Source organism: Symsagittifera roscoffensis, chromosome 6 (genome assembly GCF_963678635.1).
Source record: "Symsagittifera roscoffensis chromosome 6, txSymRosc1.1, whole genome shotgun sequence".
Classification (NCBI taxonomy): domain Eukaryota; kingdom Metazoa; phylum Xenacoelomorpha; order Acoela; family Convolutidae; genus Symsagittifera; species Symsagittifera roscoffensis.
This window is the reverse complement of record NC_087067.1, coordinates 17,468,999-17,484,482: the sequence shown is the minus strand read 5'-3', so window position 1 is coordinate 17,484,482 and position 15,484 is coordinate 17,468,999. Positions and strand designations below refer to the sequence as shown.

Below are 15,484 nucleotides of genomic sequence, written 5' to 3'. Positions count from 1 at the left end.
AAACTGCTTGTATCAAAGAGAAGCCTTGAGCATTACAACCGTAAAAAATTGTTAGCTAAAAAATCAAATTTTGTCTTGGTAAAAAAATCACCACTAGCAAAAATTTTCTGACATTTTCATTGGAAGTCTGAACAAAAAACCGCTTTGCTGTGGTGCGCAATATTTGTGGTGTTTTATTTGCGCGGTTTAATACAAGTTATTCAATTAATACCAGTTTACAAAGATAATACTATTTTAAATTTTGTAGAGGAGAGTGTATAGCATTTCAAATATTGAAGACCTAAGCACTCTCTCCTTATGGAGAGAGTGCTTAGGTTGAGGTTATTTTTGGGAAAAGAGTTCTTTAAAAGCTCTGAGGATGTAGTTTGACATTAAATTCTGAAAAAAAATCAAAAACTCTAGTTTTTTTTTTTTAAAAAACATTATTTTAGAACAACTTCACTTTTACAAACAGCATGGAAAAAGCGGCAAGAAATGTAGGTGTTTTTTTTGACATTTATTAGATATCAGAATAAATATATTGGAAAAAAGATGATACTCAGGCTAAAAATTTTTTCCTTATTGAATTAACTACTGCGAACAAAATTGATTTTGCCAACAGATAGTTGGAAAAGAGTCATAAACTCAAAGAAATAGAAAAAAGTACCGATTTAATTTTTGAAAAAAAAATACTTCAGCTTTCAAAAATCAGAGTACAAAATATATGGTTATAAAGTTTTTTTGAATTTCTTGAACAAATTATGATTGACACTTTTTTGATTAAACAATTTTGGCACACATTGAGAAAACTGGCAAAGGTAAAACTTTTCTTCCGCTGTGAAATCTGATAATTAATTAAAACTTTCAAAACTAGAAAGCGATCACGTTTTTTATGCGAACATTGCTTTTTTGCTATTCGAAACTGGAGTTTGTCTTACTTTCAACAAAAGAATTGACATGGACTTAAAAAAATCAAAAGTCAAATAACCAAAACTGAAATTTGAGCTGGAGCAAAATTTCAGAACATCTCCTGAAAAAAATAACCAAGGCATATATAAGAGCATTTTTTACGTTCATGGCACTTGAAAAAAGAAGCATTATAATAAAAAAGAAAATTGCCCGAAAAAAGAACTGCTTAAAAAACACAATTCGGAAAAATAACATCAAATTTGGTTTTTAAGTAATATATTTTAAGTATTACACATTTAAGAGAAAAAAATAGCGAATTTAGATATGGTTGATGGTCAGCTGCATGAAAAAGATGGGAGCTGTGCGACCAGTGGTTCAAAATTTATGACCGGAGCCATAAACAAGCTCAAAATGAGGTCCAAAACTGACGATTAGAAATCTTGTCACACGGCGTTAGAGCTTAACTCAGCTGGTTAAGAACTCCGAGAAGAGTGCATCAGGCTTTTCACTCCAATTCACTCTTTGCGAGAGCTTAGTTAATGTTGAGGCTAAAAAGGTTGAGCTATGTCGAGTAACTTTAATCGAAAACACTTTAAAGCATGTTAAATGCGAACAGATCGAAAACTTCAGCCTTGGACGCAACTGGAAGTAGCGAGCTCAAAAAGAAAAAAAACTTCGATTAATCCAAAAATCTTAGATAGACTTGATTTCTCCAATACTTCAGGCAAAAATGTAATGCAATTAGTGTCTGAGGTTCTTTGCATAAAAGCAACCTATCTTCCAGCTAATAAAGATAAGAACTTAATTTATTTTTTATAGGGACTTCAAAAAGTTTTTTTTTCAAATGGTTGGTTTGAATTTATTAACAATTCTTTATCAAGGGCATTCGGAACAAGGAGGGATTTGCCTTGATATGGGCAATCTTATTAATATGAGCAGGCCACGCGATAACTGCTTCAACTTCACTTGGTGCGCGTTCCCGATGCCGATTTTTTAAAATTTCAAAATATTCCTGAAACAGCCCACTACTGTCTTATTCTTTTCTTCATATTTAATGAGAATAACACTCTAATTCACCACTGATCCAACATTTGATTTCTAAATCTAAAACTAAGGATGCACAAATGATCATTCTTGGACAAAAACGTTACAATAATCCAGGAAAATTGTTCAAACGTCGCAAATATATGCTGAATCATGGTTTAATATTAGTAAACTTGAACCCACGTTCAGAAATAATCAGTAAATCCGACAGATAATGCAATAACTGTTTTTTTTGGCTTGTCAACGATTGTGTATATAATGCGATGGTAACATTGACATTGACGTTGCAAGTAGCACGAGGTGATCACTTTTTTCTTGAATATTGCAGCCATCGTCTTCATATTGGTCTTCTGTCTCCCAAACTGCCACTATGAAAAAATCACAGTCTAAATTTTGAAACGTTTTTGCATCTAAAAATTACTTCTTCGTAGCAATGATAATAAAGAAATATGGATTCAAGGAATCTGGTGCATGTGCGTAATTGTTTGCTAGCCCACTCTTATAAGCAACTGAGAACAACTGAAACGAAGAGGAGCCGGTTGCTGCAATTATCGGATTTTCAAAAATTTTGTCGACTTCTTTTTAGGTAGACCAAATTGATTTTTCGAGAGCACTACAGAGGCTGAATTTTGACCAAAAATGTAGCCTTGCAGGCGAATTTTTGAAAAAAAGGTCAAAAAAGCCAAAACGCTTTGGCGCGCGCTCCCCTAAAAAATTAGTATATATTGGCGCAGAAAGTGCATTTAGAAACATTTTAAGGTTGGTTGGTCTAAAAATGGATGTCAAGTAGAAAAATGTATCAAGCTCCAGCTAAGCCGACATAATTAATTTTCTCCCAGAAACAAACTTCAATTTATAAAAAAAATTTAGCTCCTGGCAAGAATCGATTCTATTAATTGGTCTTCTGAAGGATGGAAGCTACCTTCACACCAAAAACGATTGCAAATCGCAAGTCTAACACGGACGCGAAGCCGAGCTTCGCACCACATACCATGCAATACAAAACCGCCGCCAGATCGAAAAAAATATATCGAAAACACTTCAAAAATGCCGACATCTATCAAAATAAAAAAAAAAGAGTTTTCAAAAAAAGCACCAAGAAAATAAAGATAAATTAGCATCAGAAGAAAATTAACCAAGCTTTTAAAAAGCCAAAAATACAATAGCTGAAATTTTTTATGCCGAAAACATTTCAAAAATGACTTATAAAAACTAATAAAAAAATTGTTAAAACCCATGGCACCTCACTACACACACACAAGAAATGTTTTGCTCATCAAATGACGCATTATGAGGCAAATGGGACGATATAAAATAAGCCAAAACTTTTTAAACCGAGAGAAGAAAAAAGAAAAAAAAACAATTAAAAAAGAAATTTCAAAAAAAAGACTTAAGAACTAATTAAAAATTCGTTGAAGCCTCATCCCCTTGAATACACACACAACCACGCAAAAAATTTTCCCCTCATCAAACCACGCAATTTGAGGCCAATTAACCGATATAAACAGGCCAAAGCTTATAAAACAAAGAAAAAAATGAAAAAGAAAAAAGTTTTAAAAAAAACAAATTGGTAATGGTAAAATACCACGAACCTAGAACGCCAATTTCGATTAAGACAGATATTCAAAAAGCTAACATGCTCAAAATCTGTCTGTTGCAGTTTCCAACAGAGACCAGGAGATTAATGAGTCCAGGAGATGAGTCCTGTGAACAAATTTAATTCCGGGGAAAAAGTCTAGTTCCCGATTGCAATACCCTTGCTTATCGCCAGAGTAACAAGGATAGCCGGTTGCTGTGCCGAATGTTCCGACCAGTCTTAGAAAATACAAAAAAAAATATTTTCGAACTAGTGTCATTTCTTTATGCGTGGTGCAAAAAAAAAGTATCTGATGAAAAGTAGAATTTGATAGTCATAGTAAATAAGGTAAGCTAGACATCAGTTTTTATCGAAAAAAGACTAAAAAAATTAAAATCATTAAGAAAACTTAAAATTTTCAAAAAATTCACTTTTGTTGTTGTTGAAAATTTGAAGTTTTTGATTCCTAAATTGGCGCAATAAACTCCAAAAACTATCAAAATTTAATGAAACTAAGTTTTTACTTTTTGAATTAAGCATAAATAAGCTATTGCAAGCCTGCTCGCTGGCTTTTTTTGCTCGATTTTAGACTAAAAACCAAAAATTTTGAAACTGTTTTCTCAATACTGGGACAATTTTTCTGATTATTTTAATGTCGTTCGAATCACAACTGAAACAGTTTTAAAATGATGTTTCATTCAATCTCAATTCATTTCGATGATTACTTAAGGTTCCTGATTTTGCGTGCAAAACGAAAAAAAGTTTTTTTCATAGTTTTCAAAATTTAAACACCACGTCTAAAATCAAACTCAAAATCAAGTTTTTTGCTATTTTCTTTTTTTGCTACAACGTCTGCTTTTTGTGTGCTAAGTAATTTTTGATAATTTCTTAACAAAAATAATTTCATCACTTGAGTAATTTTGAGCATACGAACGCTGTCGGGTATTTGAAACTTGGGCATTTTGCTTGATCCAGTTCAATATCTGGATGTTGGCAATTCCGACATACCCTCCGGGCGCCTTGCCACAATTAGGCGGTTGGGGTCCCTGGGACACTACGCCGCAAAGGAAGGCTTTACCTGAAAAAATTTGCGCATTATGAAAGGATTGATAAAAAAATAGCCTCGTGATACTTCAATACCTTAACCATCCAGTGCTCTTTTTCCTTTTACCCCCCACCTGCAAAATGTTACATGTAAATTTGTTGACCACTTTAGGCATTAAAACCTGATCTAAATGGGCTCATCTAACTGGATGGGGCTCTTTTTCTCAGTGGTCCCATCCAGTTAGATGAGCCCATTTAGATCAGGTTTTAATGCCTAAACACCGAAAATTGTTTTCATAACTACGCTAAAAGTATGGATTTTTTTGGTCAAGATTCCTCAAAAAAAATAAAAGTTCAAAATTTAAAAATAAAAAAAGTTAAAAACTGCTTCTTGTCTTAGGATGGAGCTCATAAAATCAGTCTACATTCGAGACTTAATCAATTATTAAAAACCGTGGCCATCGTCTGATGAATAGTTAGCATTCTCTGTTGACACCATTATTCAAAACGTGCTCTTTATAAAAATTTTTGGGTCAAAAGTTCAAAACAGATTAAAAGATACGTCACGCTTGCAGTGAGCTAAAAAAAATAAGTCTTCATTAAAATATGATACCTTGAACGTCCTTGCATTCGACTGTTCCCCCTGAGTCACCAATGCAGGCGTCTCTGGGGTACCCTTGTGAATCATAGCCCCCTCCACAGAACATCGGGGGAGCAGGCTGATAGGCACATCCATCGTGGATTTCTATTGTCACGCCCTGTAAAACATTTTATTAGGTTTCATTTTTAAAAATTCAAAAGTAAATGAAAATAAGAAATGGTGAAAAAATACAAAAATTCTAGACAAAAACTTGGCTCTTTTTCCTTTTCCCCCCACCTGCAAATTTTTATAAGTAAATTTGTTGACCACATTGTCCAATTGTTATGAAAATTTACATACAGAATAATAAGGCCACGACAAACATATTTGGTCTTCATACTCAACCTCGTAAAACCACTCGTTACACTAATATATTGAAGCTCGTGTGAGGTGGGGGGGGAAGGAAAAAAAGCCAAAAACTTTATCGGATTAGTTTATTTAAAGAAAATTACCACGTATATTCGAAATGGCTTGATCATAACCGATTTGGGCTCTTTTTCCTTCCCCCCCCCCACCTCACACGAGCTTCAATATATTAGTGTAACCAGTGGTTTTACGAGGTTGAGTATGAAGACCAAATATGTTTGTCGTGGCCTTATTAGTTCGTATGTAAATTTTCATTACAATCGGACAATGTGGTCAACAAAGTTGCATGATAAAATTTGCAGGTGGGGGGAAAAGGAAAAAGAGCCCCGATTTGAAAACTGGCATCATAGCCCATCCGGAGTTTTTCGGGTTAACAACTTGTTAACGTTGTCTCCATGTTCATTATGAAATACATTAATTTGAATCCAGGGTTGAATCTAAGATTTCAGCCAGGTTAGGCGAATAAAAAAGAGCACTCAGTAAAAATAGAAAAAACAGATTATAATAAATTTTTATGGTCAATCTCCATAATTTTCCAAAAAAAAAGAAATTATAATAGATTTTTATGGTCAGTCTCCATAAATTTCAAAAAAAAGAGATTATAATCGATTAAAAAGTGATTATAAAGTTACTATTTTTCGAACTAAGAAACCCATTATAATCGATTAAAATTGATTGTAATCGATTATAATTGGCTCTTTTTCCTTCCTTCAAACCCCCCCCCTCCTGCAGTTTTTTATATTTGAAGTTACTGTTCACTTTGTACGATTGCCAAGAAAATTGGCATGTATACTAATTAGGCCATGACAAACATAATTGATCTCCATAATTAACCTTGTAAGACCGCTCGTTAGACCATAAAATTCATGTTTGAGTGAGGTGGGGGGAAAAGGAAAAAGAGCCTTATAATCTATTACTTTTTGAAAAAAAAATTATTTCCGAAGTTTTATTGAATTAAAATCCATTTTAATTTTTTATTCAAAAAACGTCATCGCTACATTTCGTTTTATTTTTGTTTTGTTTAGTGTGCTTTTCAGTTGGTTTTTTTTCTTACTGTTAACTGTTTTACTTTCTTACTCTTCACTGCAAGGACGGATTTATGGAGGGGGGCGGGGTGTGGGGTGGGTTGGCGGACGTCTTTTTCAGGGATTCGTCCCCCTGCTTACCCAAAGGGTTCCCACTTTACACTCTTTTGAGATATTCATATTTGGTGGCGGACCCTTTGGCCTTTGGCGCCAAAAAAACTAATTTTGAGGGGGAGCGCGCGCCAAAAAACGCAATTTTTTGGTAAACTTTTTCCAAAAAAATGCCTAAAAAAGCCGTTTTTCTGTTTCTTCAAAAATTTGGTCAAAATTTGGTCAAAACAGGGTCTTTTAAGTGCTCTGGGAGAGCTTGGAAAATCAATTTGGTCGACCTTAAGAAACGGAAGATAAAATTTTTGGAAGTTTTGTATAAATCTGCCTCCTTCTGTCGAGAAAATCTCATATCCGCCCCTGGTTTACTGATTTTTTACTTCTTACTAATTTTGGCTATTTTTCCTTCCCCCCACCTCACATAATTATAGACTTCATGGTGTAACGAGGTGTTTTACAAGGTTGAGTATGAAGACTAAATATGTTTGTCAGGGCCTAAATAGTCCGTATGCCAAATTTGATAACAATCCGACAATGTGAACAAAAAAATACTCCAAAAAATTTGCAGGTAGGGGGAAAAGGAAAAAGAGCCCTAATTTGTACTCGGTTTTCATGCAGAATAGCTAAATTATAATCCATTATAATTCATTTTGCTTGTAAAATCATATTTTGATAGAAGAAAAAGGGAATCTAATCTAATATAATAGATTTTAATAGATTATAAGAGATTATGAGAGATTATAAGAGATTAAAAGAGATTTTCGGAAAAATTATAATCAATAAAAATGTTCTCCTTATAATGGATTATAAATCGTTTAAACATGTAAAATTGGCGCTTATAATTAATTATAATTTTGCTAGCAGTACAATTATAATTATAATATAACCGATTATTTTCTCTTTTTACTGAGTGCGGGCACGTATGTTCAAAATGGCTTGATCATAACCAATTTGAAAACCGGCATCATCGCCCAACCGGAGTTTTTCTGGTTAACAACTTGTTAACGTTGTCTCCACGTTCATTATGAAATATCTTAATTTGAATCCAGGGTTGAATCTAAGATTTCAGCTAGGTTAGGCAAATACTGGAAAAATTTAGCCCTTTTGAGCTTTTTTGGAGTGTTCGCTCCAACTCAAAACTAAATGATGATGTAAATTACTACCAAACGGCACGCTTTGGATGGAAATGATGAAATCTTGAGAAAGGGCGTACTTTACCTGTATTGTGGTAGCTTGGTCATTCTGACCCGAACACGATTTCCCATCAGCATCGCAAACTCGCCCCCACCCCAATACGTAAGCATTCTGCCCCCCTCTTGTCCCCTCCTCTGGTCCTCGAGGTACAGCTAGGGGAGTACCGACCATTGCTTGAGATGTTTTGATCATAGCCAGATCGAAGGCGCCGTTTCTCAACACTTGTGAATCGCCGCAGCCGAAATTGAATGTACTTCCTAAAAAGGAAACGAATCGAATATTTCCTAATCGAGTTTCAACGTACAAAACCTGTCACAAACCTATTCATTTATGTTAATTTAACGCTTGAACTTTTTTGCTTGACATAATTTTCAATAGTGATTTGCATAAAAGAAAGACTGCTCGATGTCAATGCACAATCTTGATTGTTCCGACTGCCCTCAATTGTCGATCACCAGCTTTTGCTGAAAATATTTTATGTCAAAATCGAAAAATCGAAAAATTTTTGAATACATTTTAAAACTTTTAGTTCTTAATTTTATCAACCCACAACCTAGGTAAGGTATAAGGTGATATATTTTCAGTTTGCTTTCTTATAATTCAGAGCAAATTGCTTGCCTCAAATCAATATCAAATGGTTGAATTTTCCGTTTAAATTTTTGATAGAATGAATAACCCAATTTGAATTGCAATTGTCAAACTTGTTCCAAGTTCAAACCATTACAATTTGGTGAAAAAAGTCAAAATAAAATGTCATTTTCAATTTGCGCTCCTGACAGCAATACCTATCAGATGGTATAAAAATCACAAGGAAGCCTAAAATAATTTCTTTTTCTGAGAATATATGAGCTGGATTAAGAATTTAAATCACAAAAAATATCGCTCGTTAATTATCCCAGTTCGGCCAAGTAGGCAGCTTTTAAACCCTATAATTCTACAATAAAATCTAACACATGAAAAACGTTTTTTAATTTGAGCTCAAGATGTCAATACTTTTCAGATGACATCGGAAACTCTGGACCATTTTCCAGTTCCTCTTTTAATTTTTTCTTCTTGCAATAATTCATGGCAGTGCTTTTTCTGACAACTTTTTTAAAACGCAAAATGCTGTGTCAACAGTTGATAAAACTATCAATGTTGTAGTGTGATGAGGGAGGTGGGGAAAATGAAACAAAAAGTCAGGCCAATCACAACTTTTCTGCTTTCTTCAAATGCCAGAGAAAACTTTTATATCAATGTGAGGTTCTTCAAAATTAAATTGTGTTTGGTGAAACAAATAAAAATTCAAAAAATTGAATCTAAAACAATTTTTTTGATTTTGCCTGAAATTTCAAATTTATACGTGCTTTTCACACCTAATCTAATGATGCGTTCGCATGTATGTTTTTATATTTTTTGCCTTCCATCAACAAACGAGCTTGAATTGAATCAAAACAAAGTGAAAAACCAACCGCAAAAATCAACTCCAGTAATCAAGTTGTTTTTTAGATTTTTCCCCTCTAAATCATTTCAATTATTTAAAACTTCAAAAAAATTTGAAGCTATAACAGTAAATTTTCAAAAGTTATTGAAGAGTTATTTTTTTGAGAAAAAGAGTTATTTTTTTGAGAAAATGCAGGTTTCAATTTTTCTTAGAAGTATTCATTTGCAAACAATGGTGTTTCATGCTGCTGATAGAGGGTCAAAATTTAGGTCTATCTTACTTTTTTCTTTTTTGGAAACCAAAAGTACTTTTTTCACTACTTTTATAATCGATTCGAAATATTTTTACAATTTTATCAACATTTAGTTTCTGTTTTTTTTGGAGTTCTAAGCAATCAGTCCCATTAGTGAATTTTCAGCGGATTTTTCTGTTTTATTATCAACACATTAAATGACTGACTTTTATTTAGATCGAACAAATTAAGCTTTTTTCTCTGTGAATAAATTCTTATCCTGGTTTTTTTACCAGGTTTTATTTTTCTGCTTTTAAGATCTGCTGCAGCAGGCAAATGTTCAAAAAAAGATCGGTACAAGCCTTGTTGTACCAGTTATGGAACAATTTGACAGTGAAAAATTCAGTTCAGCCATACTTTAACTAAGCTCTAAAAATGAACTGAACTTGGAAACTAAGCGAAGAAAATCTTTTAAAAAAGACAATGAAATGAAAAAATTCCAAAAATGTGTTCCATAGTTTTCTTTTTTATTTTGGTCTTTTAGCCGGAAGCGTTAGTTTTTGGTTCAAATTTTGTTGCTAGTGACAGCCAATAAACAAAAAAATGAGCACCAAATTCCAACAACGAAGAAATATATCAAAAATCACTTTGAAAATCTGTGAATTCGAAACTCTTGGATGCTTCAATTTTAGTGCAACCAGGATACTCGGCTTTAATTAAGTCCATGAATTTTACTTTTTTTGTTCTCGAGCGAAGGATACGCTATAACTGAACGTTATAAGCAGGAGTAATTGGTTCTCTTTGATTGTAGTGTTATCTTAAACTTTGTATTTGAAACAATTTTGACGGCAGAGGAACGAAGTTTGATGAAAATTTGATTCTTTCGTTTATTTGTAGTATTGTTGCTGAAATGGACTGACATTTTTCATTTTTTAGTGTTTTCGATGCTAGCATGTTTTTTGAGAATTTTTACTCCGAATTGTCAAAAGTGTTGGCAATCGACAGTTATGAGCTATGAGTTGTGTAATTGAGGTTTTGTAATTGATATATTTTTTAAATGGTTAAAACTAGAAATAATTTTCATATCCAGTAACTGTGAAATTAATTGTGACTAGAATTTTAAAATTTACATTTGGCTCTTTTTTTTTACTTTTTCACGCTTTCGAGATTTTTGTTTCATTTTTTATCATTCAGTTTGTGTCATTCTGTTTGTTAAGGAAAAATTTGTTAGTTATGCTACCAGAAAAAAACTGTTTCACAAATCTGATTTCTTTTTTCGGTCTTTTTCTTTCATCAGAAGATTAAGACTTTAAAATTTGAGCAGTTTGAGAAATTTTCCCTATTTTTTGGTTTTTTTGAGTTTCACAAAATTGACTGAAGAGCTAGAATTGGACACAGTTCATTGAAAACTATGTTTTTTTATTTGGAATTTTTTAAACCAGAAGTTATCGTTTCTCATCTTTTGTATAATACTATATAAAAAAAATTTTCACAACCAAATTGATATGTGTATATAGTTTTTGATTGTGATGCAGATGAAAAATTTGGAGTAATTCATGTTCAATTTTTAATACAAAAAAAGGTTCTGAAATTTTTATGGATGATTTTTAGTCAAAAAATAAAAATTCTAGTGTGCTATAATTTGATTCCAACTTTTTACAAACAGCAAAAAGCTTTTGAATACATTTGATCAGGTTTATAAAGTTTATCAAAAACAAACCGTGCTCGTTCATCAAATATCAAAAATTTCCTCAAAACACCCAGCGAACATCAAAAATCTCATGATTTGCAAGAACCCCAAAGAATATTCCAAGATTACGGAAACACGCATCAGGAAAGTTCTGGAAATCCACAGTTAAGCCCTTTTAAGGCAACGGGCAATCAAAAATCATTTTTAGTTGATAGGTTGGATGCAAAAGCAAATGGAAATTTTTGTTTCAAGAACAATTATAACGCAACCAAGCCGAGACCCAATCTGTGCGGCTTTTTGTCTATAAACTGACCTTGATTCGGTCTTCTGTTGCCTACAAAGATGCTTCCGTCACAGTTCCCATTCACGTCACCCCTAACACAGTGTTTCGCAGTCAGCACTAAAACAAGCATTTACCCAGAGGCGAAGCTGCACTTTGCAAACACAAACTAGAAAACAGCAAAAAGAGGATCTAGAAAGGCAAAAACAAAATGAAAGAATTGAAAAGCTTAAATACAAGCCTCGAGGTTTTTTCTGTTCTATTTCGCAATCGAACCTCCAACTTGACGATTAGGTGTTTCATACCTTCGCATCTGCATCACGATCACTTGGAAGGGAACTAGTTGCCCAGTTAAAGCCGAAAATACCTAATTGAGATTTTCTTTGAGTATATTGTAATAATACGAAGGTTTAGCGTAATGAGTGATAACGGGAGTAACAAGGGCTTTTTGTCCTTTCGTCCCCACAGTTTTTTAGAAAATTTTTCTGTTTCCATTGTCGGACTATTTCGGCCGTGACAAACATATTTGGTCTTCATACTCAGCCTTGTAAAAACACTCGTTACATCATGAATCGATGCTTTTGTGAGGTGGGGGGAAAAGCTCACGAACGACCAAGAAAGACAAAGGACTAAAATTTTATTAACTTTTGAAAAACGGTTGTAAGCTAACGCGCAGACAAAAAATATTTGTTTGAAGGGAGAAAAGAAATCACATGTCAAACAGCAAAAAATAAAAATTGAGCGTAAACAAATTTTAAGGTCTTTTCCTAAAAAAAAGTAAAACAAATCAGCAAGACCTATATAAGAGTACTTACTACGTTTATTACTCTTGAAAAGAAAAAACTACCGAAACCAAACTGTCAAATATTGAACTTTTCTCAAGTCCATATAATTTCTCGACAAAAGAATAAACACTTACGCACATAAAATTTCAAAAACCTGTTTTACTGACTAAAGCTTTAATCCCAGTTTTGGGCGGGTACTTTTTGAGAAATGTCGAAACGTTTTTAAAAAATGATTTCCAATGACTGTAGTTGCCTAAATGTGTATTGTTTTTCTAAACAGAATAAGACTTATTAGAAACCAGCCACTTATGCAGCGAAAACAACTACCATAGTCTGTTCTTTTGACTAGAATTGAAACCTCAGATTTGGCAAAGTAGTTTTCGAGAACATTTTCGAAAAGTAGTTTTCGAGAACATTTTCGAAAACATTTCCAAAAACCACTCAAATTTTCAAACTTGTAGAATTTGTAAGTTCATAAATTTTTTTTTTTACAATTCTAAGGATGTAGCGGTTTTTCGATTGCATCTTTAATTCCGCAATCTGTGAGTTATTTTTTAAAATCCTAAAATTTCACAAAAACGGTCAAAACCGCAAAAAAATGGTTTTTCCAAATTTTCTAAATTCTTAACTTTCTAAATAACTCTTTTTTTTAAATTAAGGCATTACCGTGTATGCAGTAAAAACCCTACAGATTTTTTGTTTTGAATTTCTTATTTTAGATGTGGAAAAGCTGTTTTCGTGATAAGTCAAAACTTTCACAAAAGCTGTCAAATTGTCAAAAACTGGCCATTTCCAAAGGCTACAATTTGTTCTAGCAAAAAATGGACGTAGAACATGTTGTAAGGTAAAAAAAGAGTGGTGCAGGTAAAAATAGTAAAAAACAACTCGTAAAAAATAGTTTGAATGACCAATAATATAATTTTTTTGAATAATGGTTAAGTAGTTTTTGAGAATAGCGAATAGCTAAAAATGGGCCAGCTTAGAAAAAATATGAGCCAGATGTTAATTTTTAATCATTCGTCATGGTTGCGGTTAAATTTTCATGGAATTTGGTGGGTTGCTCTGTTCGCGGATAACTTTTCCTGGGTCGCCCCGTTCTCGGTCATCAAAGTCTGGATAGTTTTCCAGTCATAAAACCAGGGGCGGATCTAGGATTTTTTCCAGGGGAGCGGATTTTCAAAAAATTTCGAAAATTTTGACGACCTTTTTTTTTTTTTAGGTCGACCAAATTGAATTTCCGAGCTCTTCTAAAGCAGTAAAAGGTCCCTGTTTTGGCCAAATTTTCTGCGCCGCAGGCAAATTTTTGAAAAAACAGGACAAAAAAACCTTTTTTAGGCACTTTTTGAAAAATTTTGACAAAAAAATCGCGTTTTTTTGGCGCGCGCTCCCCCTCAAAGTTAGTATATATTGGCGCCAAAGGCGCCTCTAGAAAAATTTTAGGGTCGGTCGGCAAAAAATGGATTTCTTAAAAAGTACCAAAGGGGGGACCCTTTGGTTCGGCAGGGGGTCGAATCCCTGAGGGGTGGAGGCGTCCGCCCCCCCCCCCCCCCCCTAAATCCGCCCCTGCATAAAACCACAACTTCGGCCCGAGAGATATTAAATAAGTAATTCCCCTCCAGCCAATATTAAGAAGTGTTATCTATTGAGTTTTTCGGTAATTATTAGGATCAATTAGCTCTCCTCCTTTCAGTTTGCGATGAAGTTGAGCTGGGATTTTAATTGATACTCACGCTCTCCTAACCACTCATCATTAACTGATAATTTCAATGTTTGCGATACAGTGAAAGGCTCTGTATTCTAATTTTGTGATTTATTATTCAGTTCTTCCACCTACCTGAATATTGGTCTATGAGAGTACCACCGCACAAAGAGCACCTGCAAGTAAAAGGATAACTTAAGATGCAAGTAGCCCAAAATAGTCCGAACTCAGCTATCACCAAAAATAAGAAAACTTTTAATTATTTTTGGAACAGCATCTTAAAATTTCATGTAAATGAGGTCGAGCTATGACAAAAACATACCAATTTTTAAAAAATGAATAATAATTATGGGGAAAAAACGTTGAAAAAAGAAAGTAAACGTTCTGATTGGCTGAAAATTCTCAGATCCAAGTTAATATCCTCTTCCCTTAATTGCTTAGGGGGAGTAGGTTAGATTGGTACAAAAAAAACAAATCAGACCAACAGCTTGAAGCAATCAGTGTTGCTTGCAAAGTATATGCAAATGGTTAGGATTTCCTTATTGGTATGGTAGCTTACTCATCTCCGTTGCACATTTCCATGTACACCGTCCACGGATGGTTTGTAATCTTCACATTGAACCCATTTATAACTCGGTCCACGAGAACTGTTTTACTATCATTGCCACTTTTATTGTAGTCTATCCTACCCTCACCACTCACTAATAACTGATCATCTTTGTAAGTTTCTCCACTTTTCGAATCTTTTATCAATAGTTCTGGAACAGGTGTTGTTATTGACTCAATATTGTAACTGTCGTCTTCAGAACCTGTCGGCGTCTCGAAATTTCGGCCTAACGTTCTTTTCTTCGAGGTTACATGAGAACTGACAGATTGGTTATAATTGATCTTTCGGCTCTTGTAGCAGACAAGAAATATAGACGAACAATCGCTTTTGTCGAACTGGTGGTACCAACAGCCGTCCTGCACAAGCACATAAAAAACAAGAAAAACGAGTTTCTGGCATTTTTTATTTTCATTTTTTAGCATATATCTTGAAAATTCAAGCATAGCTAAAAATCAGCGCGAGTATTTTGAAAACTTAAGCTAAATTCAAAAAACGAGCAACCAGTTTTGATGATAAAACTTCCGAAATTGTCAAAAAATTACCTTAAAAGGCTGTGTTTCAGTATTTACGCAAATCAGTTCAATGTTGCCATACGCGTAATCAAAAGACTCCATAACTGAAATCATGGCAATAACTTCACCAATTAAACAAGTAACAATAATTCTAATATTTCCCAATACAATTTTCATTCTCTCATCGATTTGGCGCCTAGAAATCTGAATTGTTTGAAACAAATATATTTATGATCTTGATTTTCCTGGGGATTGATTGACTTTTTGAAAATGATAACCTAATAAAGTGCCTTAATTATGACATTTTAAAACAAAATTCAGATTTTTAAAACGGGCATGCTAAATTGGATCTTTGAATCTTGATGCAGAAC

At 33.6% G+C, this 15,484-nt stretch overlaps 1 protein-coding gene across 2 annotated transcripts; it reads right to left on the bottom strand.

The window, feature by feature from the left end:
* Positions 1-2,136: 2,136 nt before the first annotated feature.
* LOC134848324 (chymotrypsin-C-like) lies at positions 2,137-15,362 on the bottom strand. 2 transcript variants are annotated; one of them, XM_063865723.1, is made up of 8 exons: positions 15,144-15,362; positions 14,554-14,957; positions 14,130-14,170; positions 11,544-11,630; positions 7,910-8,142; positions 5,166-5,310; positions 4,443-4,586; positions 2,137-2,300 (listed from the first exon to the last, which is right to left on the bottom strand). In XM_063865723.1, the coding sequence occupies exons 1-8, from the start codon at positions 15,288-15,290 to the stop codon at positions 2,173-2,175; spliced, it is 1,329 nt and encodes a 442-aa protein (XP_063721793.1). In that variant the 5' UTR covers positions 15,291-15,362; the 3' UTR covers positions 2,137-2,172. The 2 variants fall into 2 exon arrangements, with proteins under 2 accessions (XP_063721793.1, XP_063721794.1); XM_063865724.1 differs by lacking the exon at positions 4,443-4,586.
* Between the last annotated feature and the right edge of the window lie 122 nt (positions 15,363-15,484).

Excerpts from the sequence above, each read along its gene's own strand:
- LOC134848324 (XM_063865723.1), bottom strand. The coding sequence starts at position 15,290 with ATGAAAATTGTATTGGGAAATATTAGAATTATTGTTACTTGTTTAATT. Across the intron at positions 14,958-15,143 it reads CTGAAACACAGCCTTTTAAG|GACGGCTGTTGGTACCACCA; the intron begins GTAATTTTTTGA and ends GTGCTTGTGCAG. Across the intron at positions 5,311-7,909 it reads ACCAAGCTACCACAATACAG|GGCGTGACAATAGAAATCCA; the intron begins GTAAAGTACGCC and ends AATGTTTTACAG.